General features: G+C 35.8%; 1 protein-coding gene across 1 annotated transcript in view; it reads left to right on the top strand.

The window, feature by feature from the left end:
• Positions 1–5,570: 5,570 nt before the first annotated feature.
• Positions 5,571–27,248, top strand: part of LOC131429458 (neuronal PAS domain-containing protein 4B) — a 155,243-nt gene continuing 133,565 nt past the window's right edge. The window contains exons 1-2 of the mRNA XM_058593593.1: positions 5,571–6,393; positions 17,647–18,173. Coding sequence (XP_058449576.1) covers positions 18,163–18,173 — 11 coding nt within the window. The 5' untranslated portion in view covers positions 5,571–6,393; positions 17,647–18,162. The remainder of the gene's footprint in view (positions 6,394–17,646; positions 18,174–27,248) is intronic.

Below are 27,248 nucleotides of genomic sequence, written 5' to 3' on the forward strand. Positions count from 1 at the left end.
GGCCGCATACAAACCTGTATCCACCTCGTTTGCCCGGTCTACTCAAAGCTAGGTTTCTTTGCTTTAGTTAGGTCCGAACGAGCGGTAACGAGGTAAATTTTTTATACAATATGCGTAATTTTAAATTTACTTCCACTGGGATTCCACACCAGTTAATTAGTTAATTGCACAAAAAAACGTGCTTAATCCACCTAGCAGTGCGATGATACCTTTTTTATCAATCCGCATGTGTTTTTTGCATGAATATTCTTCGGTGTTTCAGTTTTCATGACATTATTTTAATGTCCGTCGTTTTAAGTGGCAATTTGAGATTTTAATCACTCATTACTCTGTAATTTCGAAACTGCAAATCGGATTTGAATCTAAAAGTGTAACAATCGATTAAACATTCCATGATATGTCGAAGTAATTTCCACTTTAACGTTTAGGATAGTTTAAGGTACTTCCAGAGCCGGTATTCAGGAACTAGCTTAACCCAAACCGATTCGTATGGCGAATAAATTGCAATATTTTTGAGTCCAACTTTGAAGCTTTTCGGGATTGTCATCTTCTATATAGCTTTGAATTTCAAAAATTCATCATCCTACAATTCCAGAATCGGAAGTCAGAATTGAACAAAATTGGATTTATTTTAATTTGAACTTTTGTTTCTGAAATTCGATTTGGCTTTTTTTGAGAAAACGATTGAGCTTTGAGAAACGATTCGATACTAGAACCGGAATTTGAAATTAGGTGTAGCCGAAGTCAGACAAATTCACCTGAGTAGCTGTATAGTTTACATTTGTTTCAAAATGTTTGAAAATCTATGTAGACATCGTTGATGAATCGTAGTGAGAAATAATTGTTTGGGTGCCAATACAACCAAAAATGAAATAAGTTTATTTGGTTATCGACTATCCAAATCTTTCACACACGCATTTGCTGATCTCGACGAACTGATTCGAATGGTATATGGCTGTTATGTTCTTCCAGCATTTATTGCTGTAAGTAGTTTAAATCAATATAATTATGGAATTGCTTTCAACTCGAAAATTCTGCCATCATCTGGTTTACATATGGCATATTCGAACGATTATGTTGCTAAAAACGAACCGTGCTAAAATCGGTCCGAGGCAAAAAGTCATGAAAAAAGATGCTGTACACAGTCTGTTTGGTACTTAGAAACAATTGTATGTGACAGTATAAAAAATCGTGTTTCACGTTGCTCCCAAGCATTTCTTTGCCAGACAGCGTTCAAAACTTCTACTGCTGGATTAGGGGGAAAAGTCGCTTACACAAAAATTTCGATATCTTCGTTAAAAATGGACGGATTTTAACAATCTATGACTTGTTGAATAGGTATTACCATGCGGAATCTAAGTCTGAAAATATGTTCTGTTTTCAAGGTCGATTATGGCAGATACTGTCAAAAAAACTAAAAATTTTGACATAAAACTTCGTATAACTCGAAAAGTAAACATCCGATCTCAAAACCATTCAGTAGCGTTCAGGGTGACGGGGAGACCTTTCATTTGCGACTAGTTTGATCAAAATCGGTCCAGCCATCTCTGAGATCTCGACCTCTTGGTTGACAACACACACACACACACACACACACACACACACACACACACACACACACACACACACACACACACACACACACACACACACACACACACGGACATTTGCTCAGTTCGTCGAGCTGAATCGATTAGTATATGACATTCGGCCCATATTTATAAAAAAGGTAAAACACATAAATTTTGGTATATTCGGTGAAAAGAACAGAACTTGTAGAAAATCATGCAATTCAACGCTTTCTGAACCAAGAAAAATACAAACGTCTAAAGTGATTAATTTTAAAATGGATTTGATACTTAAGGGCTGAAGCCAGTGTATTCTAGAGTGATTTAGAAGGCTATTTTCACGCTTCAAATTTGACTTTCTCAGAAACGGTGACGAATATCAAAAAACCCAACTGAAAATCTCTTAGAAAATTAGTTAAGATTATTCTGTGAAAATTTCAGAATGATTCATTGACTTTAGCGGTCGGGAAAGTCTTTTTTCTGAAGGAAGAATAACATAGCTGAAAACGCCGTCTTTCAACTTGTTCATTGAATTCTCGCCTTCAAAAGCATCGATCAAAAATCTATCCTGACAATGTCTAGATAATTTAATTTAGATGCGATTAGTGCATAAAAACATATATGTTGTCGCGATAAAAATGAAGTGAATGTTATTTTTGTGAAGGTAAGTCGATTTTTATGTACGCACCATTGGTTCTGCTCCAGTTCCCTAGTAACGTAACAAAACATGAAAGAGAAATAAAATCGGCTCAAAAAAGCTGCCAAACAAGCGGTAGCTTTCAGCTATGCAATTTTTCCTTCAGAAAAAAGACATTTATGACCGCTTTATGTCAATTAATCATTCTGAAATTTCACAGAATAATCTAAATTAATTTTCTAAGAGATTGTCAGTTGGGTTTTTTGATATTCGTCACCGTTTCTAAAAAAATCAAATTTGAAGCGTGAAAATAGTCCTCTAAATCACCCTAAAACTCACTGGCCTCAGCCCTTAAGGTCTGAGGACAAAGGGTCAGAGGCCTGAAGACGGTAAATCGCATATAAATCTTAATTTTTTCTGTTTAGGAACCTTTTTGAGGAGATTGTATTCCTCTTAAATGGCGGACGCATTGAAACTGACTGCGCTTCACAAAAAAAAAATATAAGACTTTTTTTATCGCGACAACATATAGGTTTTTTATGTACTAATCGTATCTAAGATTAACATTGTCACAATAAATTTAAGATATAAGTCTTCAAAGTCGAAATATTCGATGAAACAGTAGAGATATGTCATTCCAAGTATTGCCATTTTCATCAGTTCTTCAGTCAGAAAAGAATACAACACGTTCGTGAACGTCAATGAATCATTCTGAAATGTTCACAAAATGTTTTCAACTAAATTTCGAAGATATTGTCAGGTAGGTTTTTTGATATTCATTACCGTTTCCTAGAAAATTTAATTTGAAAAGGGAAAATCCAACTTGAAAACTTGTTTTCAAGTTAACTAGTTGAAACTTAGTCACCATCTACATTATAAACATTGAATGAATCCAGAATACTTTTCTATCGGAAAGAAAGGCAGTAGAGTACTTGAAATCACTAATTTCTAACAAGGTACAAATTTTACAACGATTTTAAAACTGTCGAGTGGAATTCAATTTTAATTACCTGTTTAAAGATATGAAAAATAAACAACGAAATAACCACGAATGCTCAAAGTTAATCCAAATAGAGTGATCTCTCATTAATTTAAATTCATATATCATGAGAATTATAATATTATCACAATCGATGTTCAATCCGTATATTATTTTCTTCGTGTTTATGATAGTGCATATGTTAGAACAAAAATGACTATTCTGCTCTTCACTACTTTCGGCAAAAAGTAGCTTTGAAAAAAGTAATATCCTGGTTTTATTTATGTTTCATACACTTCAGGCGACTCCATAGTGTGATCGCCTTATTCAAGCCAACAAAAGTTTTTTAAGGTTGCATTTTCGTTATAATTACGTTGAGAAAACCCACCGATAGCTGTCTGAATCAATGCAGAAATTGTATGTTATAATGTCGTAATATTTATGTTATTGCTATTTCAATTCACCGTAACGATTTATATATAGGCTTACGTATTTATAATAGTTTCGCTACGGAAAATAATATTTTTTTCAACAAGTAGCTAAAAGCATAGCTGTGATTAAAGATATGTTAGAATCAAGTTACGATAACTTACAAATGATAGTTAGCTTATGTTTTAAATAAACACTGGTGTCATCTTGTTCTGACCAGTATAACATAAAAAAACATATTCGTGCTCTTGTTGCAACATAGTTTGGACTTAGTCGTATCAGAACTATCTCTACTTGAGTCCTTAAGTCAAGCATTCTGATATATTTGATGTTCTATCATGTTTAAATTTACTTTACTACATGATGGGTAAATCATTTTTGTAAATTCTGCTTGTTTGGCGAATTATTTTTTGATTAATTTCGTCATACATAGAATTCTGTGAAATTCCCACGTTTCGCCATGATAAAATTTGAACAAAACGGCGATATGACGCACTCTCATTGATCATATATGTATAACATAGCAAACTGTATTTATACTTGTAACTCTGGAACCAGATTGCGAGAACGGATCAAATGCGATAGTTGGTTTTTCTTGCTGTTTGAATTGTAGAGGCTTCAACTTTGTAACCGTTTGTACTGCGTGAATAACGGTCATTTGCAATTTCCATATCTATCCTTAGTCCAAGTAAAGTTGTACAATAATATACTAATTCGAAACGAACGTTCCATTTGAACAGGGATCAGTTTCTTCAGCGGAATTCAGAAATTCAGATTTGATTAGTCAAGCAAAAATTAGAACACCGAGAGCACATTGAAAGTATACTGTGTAAATTTAGCCAACTCGTCCATAAAGATTTCAATGCTGCAAGCGGCGAACCCGAAACAATCAAAATCATTAATCGCATCGCCTGTGTTCTCACTTTCATGCGCACGTTCTATTATTAGTTCAAGGACCTTTCCTACCGAAAAAGTAAGTCTTTTTTCCGACCAAACAACTCTCGTTCTTTACCATCTTCACGATCTTAATCGAGTCTTGAGTTGTTCCACACAAAACAACAACAACAAAAGGAACAGTTCCACTTCGTAGTCAGAATTCGTGAGCCAGTCTTCCTTGGAGCGTGTGTAATTTAAACTACTTCTTTTTTTGGGACGAGATCGACTTCCCGTTTATTTTTTGACCGACCAGAAGGAAGAAACACAGGAGAGGAACGGTAAATCTATGCCGATGAATGGTTCCTACATCGGGATGGGCTTAAATGGCTTCATCAGGCAGTCCGGCAGCCAGCGGTAGAAGGTGCAAATGTGTCTTAATCCCAATATCTGTTAGACCGCAGGCTCTTTGAATATGCTGATAGCACCCGACGGAGTCCGGAGGACGGCCGGCACGCGGAACTAAGCGAGATCATGAATCAATTTCGTGATCTACCGGCCGGAACGCGCCAGCCAGCCGCGTGAAACTGACGCTAAACGTCTACGATTGAAAAAAAAAACAACAACAGCCTCCGATCACGCCGCGTAGGTCGTACGTCATTGAGGGGAAATTAGTGTTTTCAGCAACCGGAAAATTGTGATTTTGTTATACCAGAAGGGTTGTTGGTTGGTTGGTTGTTGATTTCTGGTTTGAACTGAGTGATTCGTTGAGGCGTAAATCACCGCGCCCAGATGAGTGACTGTCGGTGATCGTTGGTCCGTGCTTGCAAGTGAGTCCACCATACTGACCGACACTGAGTCTGTCTCGTTCTCCTGGTTCGAAGTCGCTGCGGCCTAATCAAAAGCCGTTGCTCAACTATTCATTTCGTTTCAACGCTTGATCGCGGCACTCGAGAGTGAGTAGAGCAACCGGTTTTTCCCTTCGATCGTACCTGAGAGGACTGCGGACGAGCCAAGTGTCGGCTCCAAAGGTAGAACTGCATGTATCTTTTCGCGGCCACACTCTGTCAGTGTTTGCCGGGAGCGGCTCGTGGAACGTTGTTGCGTTTGGTTTGCTCGCGGTACGTTCGGTTGATGCAGGATCGAAGGAAAGATTACTCAGCGCGTGTGTGACTTTGGTGCCGGTGAAATATCAGGTTAAAGCGTGTGAAAAAATATACTGATCGTGAATGGGATTGAATCGTGCCAATGACAAAGATTAATGTGTACCCTCGTGCAGGTGATGTTCTGGATTTACGTGACGGCCCCCCGTTCTGACGAAGATGATCTAGATCTGTTCAGGTGCCGTACGTGTACTGTTGGTGTTCTGATTTTCCGGATGCCCCGTAATGTTGACCGAGCTCATTAGCAGGTCTGAACCAGCGGCTGAAGACGCACTGCACAGCAGCAGCAGCAGCGTCAGCATCAGGAGCCGCGAGTGTTAGTTTCGTTAGTGTTACAGTAGAAATGTGTCAGAAAACAAGAAGAATCGTGTCTATCGACCTATCGGGCCAAACAAATACAGTGCATTCGGTTCGTTTTGTTTTCCTTCCCGGTGGATGTTTGTTTACGGCTCCGGGTAAGGTTTGTTTCGATAATTATGTGTAGTGCCCTACAACGGTGAATCGGGATTATTGCCACCGGTTTAGGTATCGACCCCTGGTCGAGGAACGAGTGGAAGTAAACGCACTACCAGCTAGTTGAGAACAGTCAGTAGGGGCGAATTTCTATTAGTGCAAAACTTGCTAATCAACGGATATGCTAGGAGAAAAGTAGGAATGCCAGCAAACTTCGTTTCGAAACGAACAACGGCCAAGTGTTGAATCTTATAGTTCGGGATCAATTGCACAGATTTATTTGAATATAAGGTACATATTTTTTGTCGCATAAATCTACACTCTAATTTCGCAGAATTCGGTAAATTTTTAACCGAATTTTCAACAGCCCAACGTTCGGTAATTGAATGGATTACCGACCGTTCGGTTGTTGTTGAATTGTCAAACAACTACCGTAAACTGTATACCAGATAGATCTAACGAATGGTGCAGTGATTTTTTTGTGTTTGTTTTTTTTTTTTGGTTAAAATGCTGGATCTGAATAGATTTTCGGATTTCAAAAAACAAGTTTCTGCCCAGTTCTAATGTTTAAAAAACTTGTACACTTGTACCTCAATCCATTCGACGAACCCTTCAAGACTTTTTTCGTTGCACGGAAAACCCTCCAATCAAAAAATTACGATCTCGCAATTTTTGATTTTTGCAGTTGTTGTTTTAACTAATAATTAGTTCATTCACCCAATTTGCTTTTTGATTTGCACATATTGAAATAGTTGAAAAATATGTTGTTTTTAATGCCGTCTAATGTCAAAAACAGCACAAAGCAAAACAAAAATCCCAATGGAAAATCAACCATTACTTTAGTTGAAATTCAAACGCGTTCATCATAACACTAGTTGTCAGAATATTAATGTGATGATAAATTATCTACATCTTTACTGCTCTGGTGTTACAAAAAGAAACGATTGATAATGCTATGTAATGCTATGCACAGAACTGATAACCGTTAGAGATATTGCAATTAACCAAACGTGTGTAACCAAAACTAGAACCCAGTGAATTGTATGCGTTTGAATTTTGGTCTAAAAAACAACTTGATCCTCCATCGTGAAATGCATGTTAATGAATGAGCATCATGTTATCTTCAAGTCATGTACAAAAATTATATGAACAGAGTGATTAAATTGAAAATGTTTAATATTTATTCATATGATCTGGCTCAAACAATAAAAATCAGTGCATTCGGTTCGACCTTTTGTTCGTAAGTAATATAGTGGTCACAATTGGAAAGTTTCGTTGACACCAGCACTACTAAATAACAGTATATTATTTATATTAAACATTACATATTTTTTTATATATCTTAACATACCGAATTTTCATTTAAAAAATAAAAACGTATATCAATAAGGAATATTTTATTGTCATTCAAAATCAATAATTTTGCTTAAGTTGAAATAACTAATCGTAATATCTAAAACAACTAAAACCGATTTGTTTTACAACTCACATAACTGTTAAATCAAAAACAAGGTCGGTTGTTGTAACTAAAATCTTTATTGAAATTGAAAGGTGTGTGTCTTGACTAACTGACAGCATCTTTTTTTTTTTCAACCAAAAATTTTGTTATTTCAACCATCGTTTCTGTTGATCGAAGAACAAAAATGACAGTTTAGAAAAAACAACAATCGATTATTTGTACCAAATTTTAACCAATCAAATTCAGAAAAACAACTAATATTTTGGTTGTTCCACGATCGCGAGGGGTTCCGTGATGGTTAATAACTGTTTGACAGTTAATTTTCACGACAATCCGTATAAGCAGAAGTTTGGTTATTGAAAGATAATTTTACCATACGGACAGTATGATTTTTCCCGTACTCGACCACTGTTCAGATTTACCGTACAAATTGTATATCTATTTACATCTGTAATGATAACTTGCATAAAGCTGATCGTCCGGTAAAAAAATGCATGATTTTTGTAACATAAAACTCATGTAACAAAATATCCGTTATTTCTATTGATAACCGAAAGTTTTCGTCAAAAGTATTACCGAACAAATCTTCGTGTGTAAACCCTCATAGTGAACGATTTCTTTATTTTCCTGGTTTTTGTTTACATTATGGATGTGTTACTCAATCAGTTTTCATCTCAATAAGTTGATAAATAACATAATTTTGTGTAGTGAAGTTTGTGTTTAAATGCTCCAGTTAATTTCAACATTACTCGATAAAAAATAATTGTAGCTATAAGCTAAAGAAGGGAGAAGGTACAGGTATTTTAAAGACTGTCCCAGAAAGTATGGACGCACTTTGATTTCGCTGTAAATAATTCATAAGTGTTAGATATTCAAATTTTATTTGATATACTTACAATATTAGACTACAACAACATAATATTATTCTCAACATTTGCTACTTAGCCATTGTAGACTAGCTGGCGCACCTTCTTGCGGTATACCATTCTACCGTTAATTTCGAGTAGTCGCAAGAAGCAAGATCTGGTCAGAAGACAACAGGATCCTTGTGGCTTCGATTCATGGGTAGAAGTCGTTTTTGTAAACATTCCTTGATGTATATTTCGCTGTTCATTGTTCATTGCTGATGAAGGGTTTCGAAATCTTACCGCAGCTACAAATTTCTTGCCAGACCATAGCTTTCTTACCAAATTTTTCGACTTCAATCGATGTATCGGACTGGTTTAACACTTGCCCTTCTCACACCGTATAATATTGTGGTCCCGGCAAGGATTTGTAATCGAGTTTCACGTAGGTTTCGTCGTCCATGATTATGCAGTTCAAATAGGACGCAGCCATTAAAAATTACCGATTCTGAACCATTGCGAAATGGAAGCGATTTTTTGTTGCGTCCATACTTGATGGGACAGTCTTTATAACATCTGTATTGATCAACTATGGAATGTACGAAGTTTCATTTTCCTCTCAATTGTTGTACTTCGCTGGTACATTATCACTATGTACGTCTCTTGAATTTACTGAATATGGAGTAATTCTTCATTGTAAACGTGTAGTGTTTCGGCAGCTCTCAATATTGTTTGAACTTTACTTTTATAAGTGGAACGTGTATTTGTTTTTTAATTCAAAATTTGAGAAAAAATGCATATAGAAATGTGGTCAGGCTACTGAGAATACATACAACGAGCGATTGTAAATATTACTACGCATCGATAATAATGGTTAAAGCCACGTATTATCAATTATATATAATTTTTTTTCATGCAATAATATAATATATTTTTAGGCACACTGCTTAAGCTCTAAGATGCCAAGGGTATTTTTTAATCTGAATCAACGACTAACTTAAAACTAGAATAGTATCATTAGATTATGTCGTCTCGGATTTTCGGAAATCCAGCTTTCAGCTGGCGATCGGCAGTGGTCGGTGAATTGAATATTGCATGAGTCTTCCAGATGGCGTTGTTAAATATCTATGGCCGCTTCCTTCGGTTCGTGTGGGTCCGCGGAAAACACCTCCAGGCTTCGAAGGCCCGGCGGGTGGCCCGCATGCTGGTCATCGACTGGAGCGGTCTTCCGTGGGCGGTGATGGTGATGTTAAGGAAGAGAATGAAAAAAAGTAAATATTGTGGAAAGCGGGGTAAAAAGGGAGTATGGAAACCAAATGTCTGCAAACTACAGAGATCTTATTAGTTGCCATCGGGATGGTTAAGAGACGGGGGAAGGGCGAACGAAAAAGTTAGTGACAAAAAAAAGATCTTGTAAGTTCCAATGAAGATGGTGGACAGGGACGGGGAACGAGAGAATCGAGCGGATGTATTATATATAATTGAAGTTTGGAGTGTCTTACATTACTTACTTAAAACCTAAGACGCCTATTGTTAATTCTTCAGTCTCACATGAATCATGTTGGGGAAGGTAGTAAACATTACAATACGATTCGATACTATGACAGATTTGCTTTGATAAAATGTAATTAGCTCGCACGCGTTTATGGACGAAAATTCGCGTGACATACACTGTAAATCAAGTGTACTATTTTTTGAGGAGAAATCACTCATTGTAGAGCTTTTCTATGAGCTTCCCATAATTAGCTAAGAAAAAATATTGTGGTTACCACCCGAAGATTATTAACACATGGGCTGAAAAGTCCCAGGCCTAATGAAGAGAACACGATTGTGTTGGTTCAAAATTAACTTCATTCATCAACGTAATCTCCATCAAGAGCAACGCAATCAAACATTTCAATACCACTTTTGTAGAACGGTTTATCTTTTGTTTTAAAATAGGTCTCAGTTGTGGGCGCAGTTCGTAGCTCAATTCATGTAGTTTTGCCATTGTTTTGATTGATTTGTGACACGGTGCGTTGTCCTGATGAAACGAAATTTTTTTCTTTACCATATGCGGTCGTTTCTTTGCAATTTCAGCCTTCAAACGCTCCGATAACGCTATATAATATTCACTCTTAATGGCATTTCTTTTTTCAAGATAGTCGATAAATATTACACTACGCTCATCCCGAAATACCGAGGCCAACCGTTTGTTGTGCTTTCGGGCGCCTTGAACGAGGTTCGCCAGTTGCTGTCTACTCAGATGACGATCGTTTTGATTCCGGAGTAAAATGATGAATCCATGTTTTATCCATTGAAACATATCGACGCAAAAAAAAAATCCGGTTTGTCACGTTTAAACATGGCCAAACACTGCTCAGAATCATCAGCATTTTTGGTTAGCAGTGAACAAACGCGCACTTATTTTGAACTGAACTTTCTCATAGTCAAATGCTCATGCAATATAAAGCCAACACGTTCTTTTGATGTCTTTACGATGCCAGCTAACTCACGCAACTTCACTTTTCGATCATTCAAAATGATTTTGTGGATTTTTTATGTTTTCTTGTATTGCCGCCTCATTTGGACGTCCACTACGTTCTGCATCATCAGTGTCTCTACGGCCATGTTTGAAGTCAGCAAACCAACGTTTTATTGTTGTTTCTAATGGAGCGGTGTCTGCATAAGTGTAAAATTAAAACATGAAATTGTCTTTGATCCATTGTTTTCAAAATGCATCAATCTTAGCACAATAACTCACAAACTAATGAATTGAATAACATGAAATTTTAACAGTTGTCTTTTAAAGGTTAGTATTAACTGACTCTTCACGTGTTTTCATATGTAGGGTAGTTTACAATACAATACAATTTCCCTGGCTAGGAGCTAGATAAGGGTTAGATAGAGAGTCCCATCTCTGCGATAACATTTTCGCGGTTTTCACTACACGGAACCACCCGCGATCTCATTTCAACCAGAATATTATTTGATTTTCTGAATTCGATTGGTTAAAATTTGGTACAACTAATCGATTGTTGTTTTAACTAAACTGTCATTTTTGTTTATCGATTAGGAGAAACGATGCACAGTGGGAAAAAATTGACCAAAAACGCGACGATTTTTTTGGAGGCATGATACAGCTGACCACAAAGCACTTTTTTGGTGTAAAATGGTCAGTAAAATCGATTCCATGTATTTAGAAGGACCGCACGAAACGCTATCATGTTCATTTTACCCCAAGTTCCCTTTTGATACTGCATTGTATTCAAGCTTAACTATATAACATGAAACCGAAGAACTTGCAGATGAGCGAATAGAGAGTTTCCGATGTAAAAAAGTCTAACAAATCGATTGCATATAGTTTTATTGACAGCAGAAAACTCGTTGCACCGTTTTACCCCATTTCTTTTCTAGTTATACTATTCAGTTGAATTATGATCTACAATCCAAAAGCAGATCCAATGCGATCTATCAATATTGGTTCATAATACGTGCAAAACATCTGTGATCCAATAAAACACAATGGGAATAACAGCACTAGTCCGTTTAACCCGTTTTACCCCAATTTATATCAAAAGTCGTATTTCTGGTTAAACTTTCTCTCGCATACCGAAAGCAGGCTGATTGCGGTTGAAGAAAATCGATTGATATTACGAAGAAAGACCTGAAAATAGGATTACAAATGAATTCAATGACCGCACGAATCTTGCTATACCGTTTTACCCCAATTTATTTCATAAGTTGTATTTCTGGTTAAACTTTATTTCGCATACCGAAAGCAGGCTGATTGCGGTTGATGAAAATCGATTGATATTACGAAGAAAGACCTGAAAATAGGATTACAAATGAATTCAATGACCGCACGAATCTTGCTATACCGTTTTACCCCAATTTATTTCATAAGTCGTATTTCTGGTTAAACTTTCTTTCGCATACCGAAAGCAGGCTGATTGCGGTTGATGAAAATCGATTGATATTACGAAGAAAGACCTGAAAATAGTATTACAAATTATTTCAATAACCGCACGAATCTTGTTATACCGTTTTACCCCAATTTTTCATCAACTGCAATCAGCCTGCTTTCGGTATGCGAAAGAAAGTTTAACCAGAAATACGACTTATGAAATAAATTGGGGTAAAACGGTATAGCAAGATTCGTGCAGTCATTGAATTCATTTGTAATCCTATTTTCAGGTCTTTCTTCGTAATATCAATTGATTTTCATCAACCGCAATCAGCCTGCTTTCGGTATGCGAAAGAAAGTTTAACCAGAAATACGACTTATGAAATAAATTGGGGTAAAACGGTATAGCAAGATTCGTGCGGTCATTGAATTCATTTGTAATCCTATTTTCAGGTCTTTCTTCGTAATATCAATCGATTTACATCAACCGCAATCAGCCTGCCTTCAGTATGCGAAAGAAAGTTTAACCAGAAATACGACTTATGAAATGAATTGGGGTAAAACGGTATAGCATGATTCGTGCGGTCATTGAATTCATTTGTAATCTTATTTTTAGGGCTTTCTACGTAATATCAGTCGATTTTCATCAACCGCAATCAGCCTGCTTTCGGTATGCGAGAGAAAGTTTAACCAGAAATACGACTTATGAAATAAATTGGGGTAAAACGGTATAGCAAGATTCGTGCGGTCATTGAATTCATTTGAAATCATATTTTCAGGTCTTTCTTCGTAATATCAATCGATTTACATCAACCGCAATCAGCCTGCTTTCAGTATGCGAAAGAAAGTTTAACCAGAAATACGACTTATGAAATAAATTGGGGTAAAACGGTATAGCAAGATTCGTGTGGTCATTGAATTCATTTGTAATCCTATTTTTAGGGCTTTCTACGTAATATCAGTCGATTTTCATCAACCGCAATCAGCCTGCTTTCGGTATGCGAAAGAAAGTTTAACCAGAAATACGACTTATGAAATAAATTGGGGTACAACGGGTTAAACAGGCTAGTACTGTCTTTCCTTTGTGTTGAATTGGATAACAGATGTTTTGCACGTAATATGAACCAATATTGGTAGGTCATATTGGATCTGCTTCGGGATTTTAAATCTGAATTCAACATAAAATTATATTAGTGGGAAAATTGGGGTAAAACGATGTAGCACGTAGCATGCGATCATGAACACTATCTGTGAATTATTATTTGAGGTTATTTGCGAAACATAGAACTGTCTTGTTGAACCAAAATTGGTCCAAACACCGATCAGTAGAACATTTTTTTCTGTAAATTCATGGAAGAAGATGACTGGGGGTAAAACAGAATACAGTTGTTTACGGTCAATCTTATTAAAAACAATCTATTTATCTAACTTATGAGCATGTCAGGAATACCTTCCGATTGGTTGAATTGAATTTTTTCCTGAGTTTCACAGTTAGTTTTCAAAGTAAAGTCAGAAAAAAGAGGAATTGGAGCAAAACGGGCATGATAGTGAATTTTGCGGATCTTCTAACTATCATAAATCGATTCTACAGAAAAATTTGCATAAGAAATACTCATTTTGAAAATATTTGCTTATGTTTTTATGAAATTATTAAGCAAAGTCGCGTTTTTGATCGTTTTTTCCCCACTGTGCGATGGTTGAAACAACTAATTTAACCGTTTGAAAAAAAAATGCTGTCAATTAGTGAGGACACATACCTTTTAATTTCAACAAATATTTTAGTTGAAATAACTGGTGTTGTTATTGGAACAAAATTCTGTTAGTTGAAAAATAAATCGGTTTTATTTGTTTTAGACATTGCAAAGTTGGGTGCATCAACCGCTGGGAATTAGAATTTTGCTACGGCAATTCAAACGCAGCGCGTTCTGTGTGTTTGAAACCCTTCGTTCCTGTTACTTTTATAAATTAAATTCATGTCAAAAAGCGTTTTATTGCTAATGCATGAACATCATCATCGGTATCAAACAGCTGGAAGTAAAACAGTCTGCTGGAAGTAAATCAATAATCGAATTTGAAGCATAAAATTTTTGCGCATATCATTCATTAACATTTTCTAATATGTCTCCAAATCTTTTTCATTTTAAACAAGGTTAACTTTATCACAACACCGCTGCTAGATTAACACTTGTTATGGAATCATAAATTTCTCAAATCGAATGAACACAATTTCACCAAACGCTTTAACCATCGATGTTGTTTCAATTGACATTTTGAAGCGACGCGAACAGATTTCAACTAAAAAAGTTGTTGATTTTGCATTGCGATTATTGTTTTGCTTTCAACAGTCTCCGGCATTTGACAGCATTCAAAACAACATATTTTTCAACTACTTGAATATGTGCAAATCAAAAACCATATTGGTTGAATCAAAAAGAAATTAGTTAAATCAACTATCGCAAAAATCAAAAACTGCGATATCGCAATTTTATGATCGAAGGGTTCTCCGTGTAGAGATGGCACTCCACGATCGAAAACAGTAATATGTATGCAAACTGCTGTAAATTTTCAATACATAATATAGGGTAACGGTACCCCCCCCCCCCCCCCCCCTTTCTTCACAGCTCTAGTAGTCAACTGTCAAACTTTCTCTGATCGATAGATTGCTTTTAAGAGTAAGATGATAATATGTGCATTCGCTTAGAGTTTTCGCGTCGCTATTACAGCAATATTGCACAATTTTCAAACTACTGAAATGCTTTATTATTGCCGAAACTATTGACCCACTTATCAACCACCCTACGCGCACTGCACATTTTCAAAATGAATCAGTTTTTGTTCATCAGCAAATGTATGCATCATGTATTCTGCAAAGGGTTAAAATATAACGACTATGAAAATTCATCTCCTAAAAATCTTCTGATCGAAAATCTTATCAGATATATTCAATGTGTGAACCTTTTTCTTAAATATCATCGAGGAGAATGTTCGCTAGTGAACTTTTCAGAACTGATTTTTTGCCATGTAAAATCAGTTTCTGTGAGAATCGCTTTTGCAAAAAAAAACAGTACTAATTTTTTCTGCAGGAGGTTTAATGATCGATGATTTTTTTTATCTGAAAATCACTTCTGTAGAATGATGGACGCAACTTTCGAAATTTTTTACCTACACTGATCCGTTTTTTAATATAATTTATTTTACCCCGGCTTCAACCATTTTAGTCGTTCACCGGGGAGGTAAAGAAAAAAAATGTCCATTTTGAGCTACAGAGTTTAGTGTTTTTCTTTTTTATGTATATAAAATTTTCCTTCTCCGCCTGTTACTGATCCGTATTAAAAACATTCAAATAATTTTTCCATCCCAATTATAGAGAACTTGAATTTGTTTGGATGATCATTTGAAATAGTTATTATTGTAGGGAATTCAATTATGTTTCCCAAGTCAACTTCGTCGAAAGAAGCTAGAAAGAGATTTTATTTAGAGGAATGTTATTATAAAATGCATTACTACCCGTAATACTAGCATATGTCAAGCCTTATGCAACGAAGTTTATAAAACCCCCAAAGACGTTTTTTCTACTAATTTATGTGTAGCCTGTTGGAATTGTGTGATGCAGCATTTCGTCCCCAAGGTCTCCGGAATCCCTTGAGCTACCCTGATTTACGTCCAATCGACACATGTTGGGCCATGATGAAAACAGAACTCAGGATAGGCCTAGGAGAGGTATTTGATGGCAAATGTGTTACCTAGGAATATAAAATGTAAACAAATTTACGAAATAACACCCAGGTCAGTATCATAAAGGAAGACGTAGTCTTACGTCAAAATGCATTGAATACGTAACTATTTGCAACATAGCTGCGATAGAGTACTACGTGTGCAGTTTGGCTCTTGTACTACTTATGTGTTCACAGATAAATCCGGTTCTCCTCAAGGTAGTAATCTAGGTCCCCAACTGTTTGTACCATTCTTCAACGGTGCTGCTTCACTACTTGACGTCTGTGCTGTTGAAGATTGTGTTCATCTTGAGGAGCTTCTAGATATTTTCGTAGACTGGTGGCGAAGAAACTTTTCAATAATCTGTACCGCTACATGTCAAATTTTTGATCATGAAACCAATCCCATAGTATTTGACTATCGAATTGATGGACAAACGCTAGGAAAAGTCGAAATTTTCAATGACATCGGTGTTATGTTGAATTCTACACTTAGAGTGACGTAGAACGATACAACAAGCGTTATTTGTCGCAAAACTAATCAACGACAATATTGACTCTCGAAAGACCTTATCTCGTTCGACTTCCGTGCTTCTTAACTATCTCTACGCTCGACTAATTTACTTCAACAGAGGTTCCACCGCACTACATTCGGACTCCATGAATCAACAACAGCATGTATTCAAGCATTTTCCCAAGTCGAACATCCATTCGAATATTAATATTAATATCAAGGGGAACGTGCCATTTGAGTCAATTTGTTGTGATAACAAAATCTAATTGAATTGTCAACGTTGGTTGACAACAATACTTCTGTGGAAATTTTTTTTAATTTTTATTTTTGCTCTTTTATTCGTCAGTCTTTTTTCAGTCTGTCTATTTTTGAATAGTGATAAAAAGTTGAATAAGCTTTTAGAAAACGTATGAATATGCAACCTCCTGTTTGGTACTCAAAAACATATGAATGTTTTTCTAATGCACCAATTTCCAATACTTCTCTCCAAAACATCGAAGGTTTCAAGGAAACCCAACATGTAACGTACGTCTCACCGACCGCATCTAACATATGCAAAATTCGCTGACATTCTGACAAAACTTGGACCGCGCGTTGCGACAGCTCCATGTCAGGAATGCTTGAGATGAATTGTTCACCTTTAGACAATGGCACCCAGTCACGACAACGGTGTTTTTTCCCCGTCGACCTCACCGTCTTGCCTGCCCAACCGAAATTGCGGAATGAAGTTGTACATTTCCCGCCAGCCCTCGCTGCAATGCCAAAGATGACACGTTCCCATCCATCGCTGGTAGTAGCCGGTCTGCTTGTAGCTATTAAAATTAACTAATCCATTTTGTCAATATAATTCGAACTACAAAGAGACACATTAACTCTGGGAGCCCCAAACGGACTGACGTCCCTCTTGAGTACGACGAGATGCTCTCGTTTCCTAATCGGTGCGCTCGCGAGGTCTCCAAGCAAACAGACAAACATACAACCATAACCTGTACCAGTACTTGTAGCACTCGAGTGACACGCAAAGCATGTAGAGCTTGAACCAGAAAAAAACAGTTCACCATAAAATGTTAACTTTCATCCTACAACAACTAACAAGCACCTCTTCTTTTTACAACTTTTTCATACAGCTGCTGTCGTTCGAAGACATCTTCAGCGAGGAAATGGCATCACTGGTCTGCGGTGCCAGAGTTCGGTAGTGCGGTTGCAGAACATTGGACCTTAAACCTAATGGAAACAACGGCCGTGATTGTGTACAACTCGACTAGTGCCACCGGGTGTCTGCCACCATTGCCGGTTCCGTCAACAAATTAATGAGAGTGGATTTGAAAATTATTGTTATTAGTACGGTTGAGACAACTGCCCCGGCCGAGCGGGAGCAAATTGGTGCGAATAGAAAACTTATCGGCGTCGGCCGCCGCGGTGTCGCATTCGCAGCGACGGTAGAAATCGGTGTTTGTCGTTCGGTACGCGTTGAAATCGTTTTTGGTTTGTCGTGTCTAGCCCGGAATCGGTTTGTGATGGTTGGTGTTGTTGGCTTATGAAACGCATTTTTTTAGAATAATCTGAATTAGTTACATTTTCTCCGGAAGTCAAGTGCCCGTATGCTGTAGAACGCTGCTGGAAAAATCCTGTTATCAGTCAACATGTTTACCAGGTGCGTATTTTCATTCAGTAGTACTTAAAGGTTAGGGACAAATAAACTCGATTAGAAGTGAATGTTTGAAAAATATCTAATTATTGGTAAGGTTGAGATAACTGCAACACAGTTTAAGATACCCAAGCAGAACCACAAAGAATATTAGTCATTACCCAATTTGTAACTTGGTGTCTTTTTTACCCAAAATATTTTGATACGATTTCATCGTGCTGATCTAAAAATATAATCACAAACATAATGTCATTTAGGTATGCAAAAAAGCTATTTTATATGCAAAATAGCTATTTTAAACAAAAAGCTTTTTATAGAATTTTGTATAAGAACAAAAAAGTTTCTTTGTACTTAAACAAACTCAACCTTTTAAATTTGTAAAAAATTTTGAGTATAATTTATAAGTTCGTTTTTTACCTCGCCGCTTTGTGATTTTGTACAAACTTCACCCTTTAGTTCAGGAATTGGAAGTCGGATTCGGAAGCCATTCAAGAACAGCCTGTAGAATCATAGCCTCTCATTTGAATTTTAGTTTATGGAAACCAATTCAGCCGTATCTGAGAAAATGAAGTGAGCTTCGTTTTTGAGTTTTCGAGCACTACTTCCGGTGCTGCTGGAAGTGGAAACTAGTATAGACGAAACCGGTTCGTTTGGCCAGCTATCAACATAGCGTACATTTTGAAACAGTTTAAGCCAAATTTAGAAGAATTGTTCTGTTTTGTCTTTCTCATACAGAAAAGATATATATGATCACTGTGAAAACCGACCTTCAATCCAGACCTGGAGTGCCGAGTGTCATACACAATTTAGTTGAGTTTGAGTTCATGGATATTTTCAGACCGGATTTGATGAGTAGGTGCCGGAGAACGATATTAGGGGTCATTTCGTTATTCAAGATGGTGACTTTCGGTTTGTTGCTATACCCTGAAAACACTTACAATATGAGTGGGTTTGAAGGAATATCTGTAAACCGGATGTCGACATATTGAAATCGGAATCGAGCTGAAAAATCGTTTTCCGGCATCTGCTCTTCAAACTCGTTACAGCAATTTCAAAATTGTAAGGGTTTTTCAGAAATATCGAAAAACCGAAAGCCGCCATCTTGGATTTCGGAACAACCTGAATAATTGTCGAATCATCTAATCCGTTCCAAAAGTATCCCAATTATGAGAGTTTCCAAAGAATATCTTTACCCTGGAAGTCGCCATCTTGAATTTCGAAACGACCCCAAACATCATTTTCCCGGTCCCTACTAATCAAATCCGTTCAGAAAAGCCTGTTTTAATCCACCTAGGGGTGTAATGATGCCTTTCTCATATTGATATTACTCATAACATCAAAAATATAACTGTGGAATTCGCTAAAACAACTGTTCATTGAATAGAAATAGGAAAGTTTGTTCGGACCTAATCTAACACACTCTACAAATCTTGTTTACCCTCTAGTTCCGCCCTGTAACTACTCATTGCCTTGTAACTGCGGAACCGGAAGTCGGATCAGGATAATATTTCACAGTAGCTTTAAAGATAATATGAGTTTTAATGCAAATCATGATTTGTGAAAATCGGTTCAAGCATCGCAGAGAAATCGAAGTGAGTTCTATTATGTGAGTTCTCTTTCATGACTTTCGGTGCTTCCGAAACAGGAAAAGGGGGGACCAGTAGTGTCGAATTAAGTTTTCATGCCCACAAACTAACAAGCTCTGCAAACTAGAATAATTTATAAGACAGTTTGATGGAATTTGTACCTGTTTTTGACCATCGTTTGTGAAAAAACTACTAATGAAATTGGTAATTTTCCACTTGCCAAGCTTTAGTTCCGGAACCGGACGTCGGATCCGGATGAAATGTTCTAGAAATTTTTAGGAAACTGTAAGACCTTTCATTTGAATCTTAGTTTATAAAAATCGGTTGAGCCGTTTCAGAGAAAAATGAGTGCACACTTTTTCTTTAATTTTCGCATATTATCATGTAACTCCGGAACCGGAAGTCGGATCCAAATAAAATTCAAAAGCAGGCTATGAGACTATTAGTCCTTTTATTTGAATCTAAGTTTGTGAAAATCGGTTCAGCCATCTCTGAAAAAAGTGAGTGTATATTTTTTCCTTTTTTTGGTGCATATCTCCGGAACCGGAAGTCGGATCGGGATAAAATTCAACAGCAGACTATGGGGCCATGAGACCTTTCATTTGAAGCTTAGTTTGTGAAAATCGGTTTGCCGTCTCCGAGAAAAGTGAGTGCATATTTTTGTTACATACATACACACACACACTGTCTTCTGTCTTCTTCTTTGAATAAAATCAAAGTTGTCATTAAACCACGTAGAAGTGAGTTATAAATTTTCATACATCGTGTGGTATAGAATTCATGCTTCATGCTTTCGGAAAAATTGTAGAATATGTTACTACAAGAAAATATGCCGAAAACACAAGTTCTTTAAAATGCATTGGTGTCGGTATATGAAGCATAATTGATATGAGGCTCCCAGTATGTAGTTTTTCCATCATAACTTTCTTGAACACACGTATGAAAAAGGGGTTCGAGGGAGCCACGTGGTCGATTCACAATTTATACGCGACCCACTAGTTGTTCCCAAAACCTGTTCCTTCATTATTTCTATCGGAAACAAATGAAAATGTATGAGTCTCAAATAAAACAATTACTTGTAGATAAAAATTGATTTGTCGTTTACGTCACTTATATCATCATATAGCCATAGGATAGTAATTGGATCGTCGAACTTCATCAATAATTTAATAGTGTCTTTCAGACGAGTCTAAGTTTGTTGCAATTGGTTCAGCCATTTCCAAGACAATTGAGTGATAAGCTTTCTTCTACACACACAGAGAGAAACATTTTTTTTCCTGTAATTTTATTACCCATTATAGAAGAAGGCAGAAACAATGATGCAAGAGTATTCGAATGTATGTAGTAGGATTGAATGTGCACGGAACCCCTCGCGATCGTGAAACAACCAAAATATCAGTTGTTTTTCTGAATTTGATTGGTTAATATTTGGTACAACTAATCGATTGTTGTTTTTTCTAAACTGTCATTTTTGTTTTTCGATCAACAGAAACGATGGTTGAAATAACAAAATTTTTGGTTGAAAAAAAGGTGCTGTCAGTTAGTTAAGACACACACCTTTCAATTTCAATAAAGATTTTTGTTACAACAACCAACCTTGTTTTTGATTTAACATTTATGTGAGTTGAAAGACAAATCGGTTTTAGTTGTTTTAAATATTACGATTAGTTATTTCAACTTAAGCAAAATTATTGATTTTGAATGACAATAAAATATTCCTTATTGATATACGTTCAGATTTTATAAATGAAAAATGAAAAATATGTAATATTTAATATAGATAATATATTACATTATGACGGTATAAATGAAAGTTAATGTTGTTGTAGCTCTGCACGTAGTGCTTCTACGCACTGAAACCGGCGGTCATGTACAGAAGTGATTTCATAAAAAAATATTTGTATGAAGGTCCAAACTGATCTCGCCTCTGGCGGATATGACGCATCAGTCAACATGCACGTCTTAAAAATTATATCGATGGCATTAATTAAAGAAGTCATTTTTTTTGAATTCGTATTGTCTAAAATGTCACATATATGTTGTTTTATATTATTTTCATTATTACCTGTATTACTCTCTTAACAGACAAGCAGAAAACAAGAACTTCAGGTATAGACATGAAAAAAATCATTATAGGCAATCACTTCATGTATTCATCTAAAAAAAGTACTGTAGATTCCAAAAATATAACAGTATTATTAGGGAGATAGATTCATTTCAAATAAAAAAATCAATGTACTACGGCTTCAACTGTCCTGTGCTTATGCTGCGAAACACACATTGTTTACATCTAACTGTCTTTGTAAACGCATAATTTCGAATTATAACCATCCGTACTGAAAAAATGTAATGTAATGAAATTTCATCTCCTTACCTAGAAAACCAAAAGAATAAACTGCATCAAATGATATTTTCACTTCGACAATTTTTTCATAAACCAATATGCCACTTATTTTTTTTCAAACCTGATAACTCTGTATAAAATGTTCAAAACGACGTATGTAACAATGAGAGATTCTCTTTGTTTACTTTCTCTTTTGATTATTACGGCACTCTTAGCAATCCTCTCCAATCATTTACCGATAATAATAACTAAAGCTATCATCTTTTAATCTGTTCTGGAGAAATTACCGAAAAAAGCAGGCATATTTCCCAATAATCGAAAGAGAAAGTAAACAAAGAGATTCTCTCATTGTTACATACGTTGCTTTGAACATTTTGTACAGAACTGACTTCTTCTTTCCCATCACCAGAGATGCCAGGTAAAAATTTCGAAAATCTACAGACAGGGTTGCGAAAGTTTGTAAATCCAAATGTCTGCGGGTTCTTTCTCTATAAAGTGGCGGCCTAGTGTCTATATAAAGTATCAAACACAAAAAGGGTTTGACGACCAAAAATTCCAAAAGTCTGTAAAATTTTACGAATGTCTGCGAAAACCTCGGTTTTTAAATGTCTACGAAAGTCTGCGCAACAAAAAATGTCTGCAGCACATTATAAGAAATCTGCAGATTAGCAGGCCAATCTGCACACCTGGCATCTCTGCCCATCACTGATCTTTATTTAGTCGATTTTACTTGCTGAATCAATATCGACTACTTAAATACAGGGCAGCCAGATTTATTGATATACTGTGCACCAATTATTTTACCCATTCACTAGTTTCTAATTTTTTTTTTCATTCGCTTTTTCCATTTTCGCATGATTAAAAATGGCAACTGGTAAAGTTCGAATTATATAAAAATCTTTTATGTGTGTTAACCTAACTTGTTATGGTATGTTTTCGATTCAACGATACAAACGGGTTTTGTTCAACTAGAATGTATTTTACAAAGATTATATGTTGTTACAATGTTTATTTCGACATGCTATAACAACAGTGACAAAAAATAGCGGGTAATTAAAATAATCATAAGGAACTTCTAATTAACCATCTGACATGAATTCACTATGGCTATTATCGTTGTAGTAGTTGTAGGCTTCCCATGGGCCCTGCTGAATTATTAATGATAGTTTGTGACAGCTCCCTGCTATGACGTCATGTAACTGTGGCCAGCCAAAAATTGGATATTACGAACTACTTTTTTATTCAGTACCCTTTACCGCACTTCCCCACAAATTATCGATCAGAATATCATCAGTTCGATAAAGAAATGAAGGTTTTACTCGATGATTGCACACCAAATGCCCCAGATGTTGGCTACGATTAGGTATGTCGTAATATCGATCGATTAATCGAGTAATCGATGAATAACCCAGATAATCGAGTAATATTTAATCGATTAACTTAAAACTAATATTCGATTATTGAGCTAATCGAATAATCAAAAAAATCCCATAGTGATAATCGAATGAATAATCGAGTAATCGATTAATAACCCAGATAATCGAATAAGTTTCAATCGATTAGTTTCAAAATTATACTAGATTATTAAATAATCGAGTAATTCGAAATTTCCGACATCCTACGACAGCACTTGCTTGAGCGCCTTATCCTTGCCACCGGGCTGATTAGTGACTAGCGACATTGGCAGTGCAACCGATTTCTTTTATATATTAATGCACGTTATTTACATTCCATTATTCCAATAATAATAACTGTCATGTTATTAAAAATTTCGTCGTATTTATTGGCACTTCTGATTTGGTTCACTTGAACTGGTACAGTTCTGCGTTGCTGAATATGAAAAACAAATAAAATCCCGATACATTCAAAAGTTTCGACATTGTTTAAGTTTATTGATTGATTATATCGTTTATGTCTGACTTTATAGCCGGCTTATTGTTTAAGTTTTAGCTATGTGCTGCTTTTCGCCCAATGCCGATTTTTGCGAGTATTACGTTTCCTAAAACTGATTAGTAAATTTAAACAACTGGCATCTCTAGATTAACCAGAACAGAGATTAATCAACTGTGGTCTATGTTCATGTACTTAAGAACTGTGGAATCAAAGAGTCGACATTGCATTTCTTTACAATCTGACAGGCCAAAGATCGACATTGTATTTCAGGACTCACGTCACAGACAAGGATGCCACTTTTGCAGTTTTTTGATTCATACACTTTTATTGCCTGAAAATGTATGAAGTTTACAAATTTCTCGGGAAATGTTCACATTTGTTGGATTTCGCTTATTCAAAAATTCTATAAATTCTTACCGTTAACTAACTTATCAACAGTTACTACTTTTTTAATACAAGGTTTCATGTGATTACTTGATATTATAATTTGGCATCTCTGTTGTTTGTGTTGACATCTTATGTTTTCTGATCGATAGAGTAATTGAACGAATTTTTCTAAATGCCGAATAATTTTGAAATGTAAGTACTAAATATGTTACAGACTAATGCACTTTCATTTATTTGTACTAGACTACAATACAGTGCTTTGTACTGCAGAATAGATTTACAGAACACTCACCGATAATGAACAATGGAAAATTACAAAAAAAAAACCGTTATCGATTCATTTTTCACTTTCTTGCAATCTTTTCTTATATTTATTTGTTTACACACTTCTTATTAAAAGTGCCAATCGATTATACAGTGCTAAATATTAGGTGCAAGTGATACTGCCCTAGTGATTGATGAAACTATACGTGTACTATGACTAACTTAGCCCTAATCGTACTGATAACAATAGTACCAAATATATTATAAAATGTTATGGTATTATGTTCCGTTTTGGACAACTTTTTTCAGCGAACTACGTAGTCGATTTTTGAATTCCTAACTATTGACTATTGATACTTCTACCAGTAGTTTTCTCAATGGTCGAGCCACACCATTATTGGAAAGTTTGTTTGTAAATGCATTGATTTTCATTTTTTGAACCAAAGCAACTGTTTTTTAACAATTAAAGATCGACATTTATCTTTCACACTGAACCAATCGCAAAGAACAAAACTTTGTGCATACCTGGAAGATGATGAGATGGTCATTCATTAACATGGATTTGCCAAAAACGGATAAGTATAGACGAAAGCATATATGTATGTGATTGATGATGTTCCGTTATTAGCAATCTATTGAATTACAATATCTCTGTACAGGAGTACAAATGTGTATGAATTGTATGATTTTTGTAACATTAATTCAGTTAACATTTCTCACCAAATCTTTCTCATGGTAAGATTAACCTTATCACTATATCGCCGGTCGATAAACACTTGTTATGAAATCATAAACTTCTTCGAATCGAATGAACGCAGGTTTCCCAAACGCTATAAACATCGATGTTGAATTGACATTTGAAACGATGTGAATAGATTTCAACTACATAAGTTATTGATTTTTCATTGCAATTTTTGTTTTGCTTTCTGCTGTCTCCGGCATTTGACAGCATTCAAAACAACACATTTTTCAATTACCTGAATATATGCAAATGAAAAACCATTTTGGTTGAATCTAAAACAAATTAGTTGAATCAACTATCGCAAAAATCAAAAACTGCGATATCGTAATTTTATGATCGGAGGGTTCTCCGTGTGGTTATTCGGTTTTGCACTCGAGTTTCCTTAATCGACAAGAAGTGACGATACCTAAAAATGGCATAATACAAATTTTCGCGTTTTGGCGAACGCGTAAAACAGTTTCCTGGAGAAACCCAATGTCATTTGACTCCTCGAACTCACTTCTGTAATTAATTTTATTCCTTACCTCAACGATTTATGAAGAAAACTAAGGATTTTTACGGTTTGAAAGAGATTTTCAATAACCGTGTTCATACTTCATCTGATCATGCAAATAATAGTTAGGGATATTACAGAGTACCGCGCTCACGACGGCAGCCCTCACAAGGTGTCGCTTTAATCGCTATTTCAAATTGTGCAGTTAGCCTATTGACATTTGCTCAGTGAATAAATAAAGGAGGTAACTCAGCAATGCTGCCAGTTTAAAGTCAGCTTCTGTTTCCTTTTTACAATTCCCGCAGAAAACCGAAAGGTAATAAATTGAGCTTTTGTCATAATTTTGTACTGAAAAATCATTTGGTTGTATCAACGGCTGTAAAATGCGCTCATTCTTCCTAGCCTTGAAAAATGAAATCGATTCTATGGTTTCATCAAAGTAGAAAGAGAAACTTCAAACATAAACACCGGAGAATATTTTCGAGGCATTTCATATCTTCATGTTTCAATAAAACTTGATTCATACCGCATTATCGATCCAGCCAGATGACGAGACATAGGGATGTGCAGTGAATAACATCAATCTCAAAAATAGCAAGTAGGTTTAGAATTTTCCCTACACAAAAATCTCAGAATTGCGGAAGCAAATGATGTCCTCATGGTAATAACCCAATCATATATATAATATGGCTGAAAAGTTACCACTTGTGGCTAAACACCCAATTTAAATCTTAATAATTTAATTTTAACTCATATTCCAATAAATAGTCATTTAGAAAAAATTTAAAAAAATCTCAACAATAGTATGTTTTGATAATTATTGTCAGTTTCTTTGGTTAAGGGGTTACACCACAGTAGAATTTTCAAAAAATCGGATTGTTTTTTTTTCATTGCAAAAGGTCAAATAATATTCCAAAAGATGAAAAGCGGGAAAAATTTCTAGACGTTTTAATTTCGAGTATGAGATACGATCATACAGCACTGAAAACTTTAAACGCGTTCATCGCAGAACCACGTTTTTTGAGCTGGCCGGAAACATAAGTCAAGTAAATCTTGACCAATCGATTCAAAAATTTTACAGGATATTCTCGATAGTTATCTCCACAGAGGTTCGTAGGGGTTATTAAAAATTGTGATTATTTTTTTATGAACAATTTTGTGATGAAAAAATGCGTTTTTTTTTCAAAAGGCTACCATTTTGAAGAAAATTAATTAATTAAAAAAAACCCCTACGTACCTCTGTGCACACTGTAATATGAAATTAGAAATGTTTTTGTTTTTTGTTCTAGATCGAAAATAGCGGGAGCTGAGTTTCCGGCCGTCAAAATGCAGCACTTTCGCGGAAATGCCGCCAAACTGCCATTTAGTTTAT

The sequence above is a fragment of the Malaya genurostris genome, chromosome 2 (assembly GCF_030247185.1).
Source record: "Malaya genurostris strain Urasoe2022 chromosome 2, Malgen_1.1, whole genome shotgun sequence".
NCBI lineage: Eukaryota > Metazoa > Arthropoda > Insecta > Diptera > Culicidae > Malaya > Malaya genurostris.